Source organism: Sinocyclocheilus rhinocerous, unplaced genomic scaffold (genome assembly GCF_001515625.1).
Source record: "Sinocyclocheilus rhinocerous isolate Xijiao unplaced genomic scaffold, SAMN03320098_v1.1 scaffold3299, whole genome shotgun sequence".
NCBI classification, from domain to species: domain Eukaryota; kingdom Metazoa; phylum Chordata; class Actinopteri; order Cypriniformes; family Cyprinidae; genus Sinocyclocheilus; species Sinocyclocheilus rhinocerous.
Genome location: NW_015627916.1, coordinates 5,156 through 11,372, shown reverse-complemented (window position 1 = coordinate 11,372; position 6,217 = coordinate 5,156). Strand labels below are relative to the sequence as shown.

General features: G+C 35.9%; 1 protein-coding gene across 1 annotated transcript in view; it reads right to left on the bottom strand.

The window, feature by feature from the left end:
- The window catches only part of LOC107737043 (unconventional myosin-IXa-like), a 10,072-nt gene extending 4,093 nt beyond the window's left edge, over positions 1–5,979 (bottom strand). The window contains exons 1-2 of the mRNA XM_016548446.1: positions 5,735–5,979; positions 297–954 (exon numbers count right to left, since the gene is read on the bottom strand). Of these exons, the coding sequence (XP_016403932.1) occupies positions 297–954; positions 5,735–5,763 (687 nt within the window). The 5' untranslated portion in view covers positions 5,764–5,979. The remainder of the gene's footprint in view (positions 1–296; positions 955–5,734) is intronic.
- Between the last annotated feature and the right edge of the window lie 238 nt (positions 5,980–6,217).

The following is a 6,217-nucleotide window of genomic DNA, read 5'->3' as shown; positions in this document are numbered from 1 at the left end:
GCATGCTCGAATTTCCCACGAAAACCTACCCGTACCACTCAAATTAGAAAACATTATTATAAGCTAACCGTTGTGAATCGGGCTAAAGTAAGGCGATAGTTTTGAACACTGGCTGGTTATTTACTTGCTCAAATATTGATTTCGGATCATTTTTAACCAAAAAAAGTTACGGACTGCAGCTTTAAATACAAAGTAGTATTTTGTATTTCAAATACATGTTTTTGAAATACTACCCATCTCTGGACTCCCAGCCCTAATAAAAAAATAAAACTGTGTTTTTGCCTGCAGTGTCTTGCCTTAACGTATTTGGGGTTATAGATGGGCAGGAACTTGAAGGGGTTGACGACGATCAGGATCCCGCCGACGTACGTGTAAATTTTCTCCTGCCGAAAGCGTCCGCGCAAGTTCTCCAGCAAAGTCCGCTCGTTTAGATCGGGCAGCGCGCAGAGATCGTCGACGTACGGAGGCTGCGGGAGGAGTCCGCGCTCCACCATCCGTCGCCGCTCCTCAGTTACACGAAGCCACATCTGCAGGTTTCCGTAGCGGATGGATCCGTCCAGATCCTTCTCGCGCAGCAGAAAGCGGTAATCCTCTCCGGCCAGACGGTTCTCCAGCGCCATGCGCGGCCACAGCATCATGCGCTGCACGGGACAGTCGCAGGGGTTCAAGATCCATTCCTCGCCGCCGAACTCCTTGACCTCGGCAAGCACGTAGAGGCGTGCGCGGTCCAGCTGCAGCCGCTCGATGACGCGCTCGATGACCTCCGCCGCCGACGTCACCTTCCGCGCCGAGACGGGGCAGTAGATGGTGCCCTCAGACAGAGCGCCGGGATACACGCGCAACGTGAACTCAGAGTCCTCGGAACGCCGGCGCCCTCCGGCATCATGGCAGCTCATGATGCTGCAGCAGCTCCCATCGGCACCAGAGTCACCCGACAGATTCACGACATCCCACCTGCGGACAGACAAACACAAGCGGCAGTCAGAACGCACTTACGGTCCAGGGTGGCTATCGGTAACAAATAGGTTTGCAAAAAGGTGGAAAATCCAGAAATTTTGGAAACTTTCCAGGATTTTTTGTAATATTTCAGGGATTTTTGGAAAGTTTCTGGAAATTTACCGGAAATTTTCCACCCCTTTGCAACCCTAGTAACAAACTAAAACTATTAAAAAAGAAGGTAAATAAACTAAAATAATAAACTAAAATAATAAAAAATAAAGGGACAGACAAACACAAGTGGCAGTCAGAACGCACTTTTGGTCCTGTGTGGCTATCGGTAGCAAAGTAAAACTATTAAAAAAGAAGGTAAATTAAAAAAAATTATAATAATAATAATAAAAAATAAAATAAACAATAATAACACAAAATTAAAAATGAAATAAAATATAAACTGGCTAATTCTTATCTTTATAAACACATACAAATGTGATTAGATGTTGGATTGAGTTGTCAAAGATAAATGCATTCTTATGTTGACTGGAAAAGTCAGTTATATTAACACTCGAAATGAGCGATCAGCTATGCAGTGATTCACTGGAAGCAGTATAATATACACTTAATATAAATATAAATTACACACACACATATACACACACACACACACACACAAAGAAAAACAAACACGCTTATTAAAACCAAACACAAAATAAAAGAGCAGGAAAAAGGAAGGAAGCGAGCAGAGGTGTTGAAGCAGGTTAAAAACAGCCGGGCAAATATATAATGCATAAAGAACAGATGGAAGAAAGAGAGAGAGAGACAGATTTAAGCAGAAAAAGCAGTAGCTCTGTTCACAAACCTAATGCTTCCTTCATAATGAATGCAATCCCACAATGCAATGCACTTTATGGGAATTGCTGCCTAGGGCACTTCAAACCAGTCGCTTACGAGCTTGTATTTCAGTCAGGATGCTGACTTAGAAGACAGTTGCCTATCCAGGGAGTATGCAGCAAGACAGCACACTAGGTATTGGGACAGAGCCACTTCCAGAAGTTCACATCTGCTCTATTAACACACTTCTGTCTGTTACTAAACGAAACGCCTGATCCTCCTTAAACACGTGACACCACAAACACACGAGAGTTCCCGTCTGTGTCTCTCTGACTGCTGACAGGTCTGGGTAATACTGAATAATAACAAAATATTTAATATTTAATATTAGAAGAAATCTTTATTTATATTACATGTATACTATATTTTTATGTGTTTATATTAAGGCTTTATTACATTTATTAATTAATATATTTTATATATTTTTTGTATTTTGACGAATCGTGCAAAATAACTCATTTTTGATTTACTATTAATTAAAATAAAACTAAATAGTTGATTTAATTTTTTATATTATATGACATTATTAAAAAAAACAAAGCAGCTCTACAGAAAATTAAAGTTTCTACATTATAATTGAAGAATTAATATAACATAATATTTTAGATTTTGTTTTATTTTGATTAACTGTATAGAAAAAAATATATAAAATTGTGAACAATTAATCAAAATAGAACACATATTATTTTATTATTTATGATATTTTATAATTTGTTCTCTATTTTGATTCACAATAATTGTAATTTATCCAAAGTCTAAATAAACGAGTACTGGAAAAAGTGGTATCGGTGCATCCCTAATAAATAAATAGGCCTAAATAATTCATTTTATTTTATTTGACCAAATAAAGCGGGTTGAGTCTGCTGAAGCTGTCATCCAATCCTCACATCATCCCAAAACCACCTCAGGTGTTTCAAGCCTCCATAATGACACAATCATCCCGTCACTTTCTAGATCGGCAGCTCGTCTGCTGATACGTCAGATAATACACGACACAATCAGCTCTGCGGCGGCTCGGGGTCAGAGGTCAGAGGTCAGCTGGAGGAGCTGTGGGGGCATATTTGCTCAGGCCTCGACAGGCTACAGCGTGGCATCAGCTCACAGACACAAACGCAGACAAACAGACACGCAGAGTCACGCATGACCCCCAAAAACAACAAGAACCGCATTTGACCGACACTTCTGCATGCTTCTGGTGTTTCTGATAAGAGATAATAACATCCTCCATTAAAGGGAGACACCGCCTCATCAAACTACAAATCATGCAAACACACAGCAACCAGACGAAGAGTGGGAACACTGGGCCAATCCCGTCTCTAAGAGAGCATCACTTGCCCTACTTACTATGAAGGGCACTTGAAGTACGCACTGTGAAGGGTGCAGGACGTCACGGTCTCGTGTGCACGCTTTATAAAAACATACATGCCATGCAACTTCACTCTGAATCAGAACAACGCCTTAAAGACACTTTATAACTAAAACTAAATGTTTTAAAATATTTTTGTTAAAGCTGAAATCAAATATTAACATTAGATGAAAAACGTTTTGAAAAAAAAACGAAACAAGTTGAAGCACTAAAATTATAAAATTATAAATTAACTGAATTAATTAGAAATTATTACACTTTTTATTATTATAAAATAATTGGAAACAAATAATTAAAACAGAACTAAAACCAAACTTATCCAAAGTCTAAATAAAAAAGTAAAATAAATAAATAAACAAACAAACAAACAAATAAATTAATTAATACCATTTACACTGTACGAGAAAGATAATAAAAATGATAAAGATAAAACATTTTTACTAAATTAAATATTTGTCTCTAATAATATTATCTGGTATCTATTTACTTTATTATAAATTAATCTGTGTTTATCATTTGGATGCATTTAAAAAAGCATAAAAATGAATTAATCTCGTGATTTCTAATTGTGCCAAGTTATGTTTTTAATTGTGCTAAAATGTATTGCGAAACAAGTTGAAGCACTAAAATTATAAAATTATAAATTAACTGAATTAATTAGAAATTATTACACTTTTTATTATTATAAAATAATTGGAAACAAATAATTAAAACAGAACTAAAACCAAACTAGTTAATTGAAATAAAGCTGAAATAAAATAAAATATAAATATTAGAAGAAAAACTAGAAATGTTACCTTGGTAACTAACTGAAGCGTTAAAGTTATGGGAAGTAACTGGAAATAAACAAAAAATAAATCTGAACTAAAACCAAAACTGAAAAAAAAAAAAACATAACAAATAAATAAAAAAGTAAATAAAAATCACAAAAGTACAAAACAAGATGACTAAAAATTAAACAAAATAAAATGAAAATAAAAAAATAAATAAAAATAAATGCTACTTCAAAATAGTAATTAAATGTATAATATTTATGTAGTATGTAAAGTCTTTCCATGTGGCATCTATTAAAAAGACAACAGAATCAGGTTTAAGTTGAAGCACTAAAATTACTAACTGGAAATAAATACTAAAGATTAAAACTGAAAAACATTTTTGTTAATTAAAATAAAGCTCAAATAAAACAAAACATGAATATAAGAAAAAAAAAAGAATCTTGATAAGAAATGTTACCTTGGCAACTAAGTACTAAAATTACTAACTATAAAAATGAACTAAACTGAACTAAAACTAAAATAAAAACACATTAAACCTAAATAATTATTTTTAAAACAAAGATAAATAAAATTAAAAAAAAGACAAGAATCACATAAAATTACTGAAAAATAAACTAAAATTAAAAATAAATATATAAAAAAACAAGCTACTTCAGAATTATTACATAAATAATACTAAAATAACACTGACTTGCACAGATTTTCTTAAAAATGTACAAACATCGTAAGTGTGCAACATACTTTCAAATGAGAGACTGTAAGTTTACGAGAGCAAACAAGCATTTTGAAATCCCACAGAAGACCCTCAAACTGAATGAGGAACCAGGAATGAATTATTGGCCATCATATCTACAGTAAAACTCCAGTCCAGCATCCTCTGAGAAACGTCATTCCTAAACGACACCGGACTCCCGCGATCCTGCCTGTCAAGTTACCAAACGCAAAGATTTCTAGCTGAAATATCCTCCTTATGAACATGATGCTCAGAAAACCACCAACACTGCAGCTCAGAGCTCATAACACACACTGTAAAAAACGAAACCTTTTGAGTCTCAAATACTAAAAAAATGCTATTTTCTTGAAACTAGTGCTGTCAAACGATTAATAGCATCCAAAATAAAAGTTTGTTTACATAATATATGAGTGTGTACTGTGTATATTTATTATGTGTATATATATACACACACACACACATGCATGTATATATACATATATATATATATAAGAAAAATATGCTATGCTTACATATTAAATATATTTATACCTTTTATTTTGGATGCGATTAATCGCGATTAATCGTTTGACAGCACTTATAAAAACCCTTGTCAGGCCAACAAAATTACCCCAAATGTTGTCCCAACTAGTCAAACACAGTTGTCTGAACAAAGAATTTCACATTGTTGAAATGTTAAGGCTTTGTGAGTTCCCAGCATGCACTGCAGCATGAATAAATTACGCAGTTTCTGCTATAGGATTATTGTTTTGCTGTTTGTTGTTTTATCACTATTGTTAGTTATTTGTTGTACTGTGATGTAAAGAGCTCATCAGAGAAAAATAAATGACCTCAATGACAGCAATTGTTTCAGTTGCTGTGACAAGAATCTTTCTATTAGCAAAAGAAGACAATTTACATTGGCTAAACAAAGTATCTTTACTGAGAAGAACTAAGAAGCTATTGTTAAGAGAACTAAAGTCTCACTGCATCAAGCTGCCTTATTTTTTTACGTTTTCTCAACTATTTACTTGTTACAGTGCACAGACTCACCCGGTGACCTGCAGAGTAACGACAGGCATGAACGAGAACCACGCAGACTCAACTCCGGAACTAAACTAGATCCTCCTCGCTCAGTCCTGAACGACCCATCATCATCATCATCATCATCATCATCCCAGCGTCTGGGACGTCAAACTCTGACATTCCAGTCAGCCGGGTTTGATCCTTATAAGGTGAAGAAGCTCGAGTCCGGGAGAGAAACACAGGACCCAACGGACCTTAAATAGGAGGGATGCTCGTCTGAACGCGGGAAGGGGATCTGCTCGCGTCCCTAATGCTGTCTGCCGCTCCTACAGACGAGCGTGTGTGTGTGTGTGTGTGTGTGTGTGGCAGCTGTGTCTGAGAGGGGGAGGAGGAAATGCACCGAGGGGGAGGGGAGAGAGAGAGAGGCTTGTTATTTCCTGAAACATGAGAGAGACAGAGAGAGAGACACACACAGACAGAGAGAGAGAGAGAGAGAGAGAGAGAGAGACA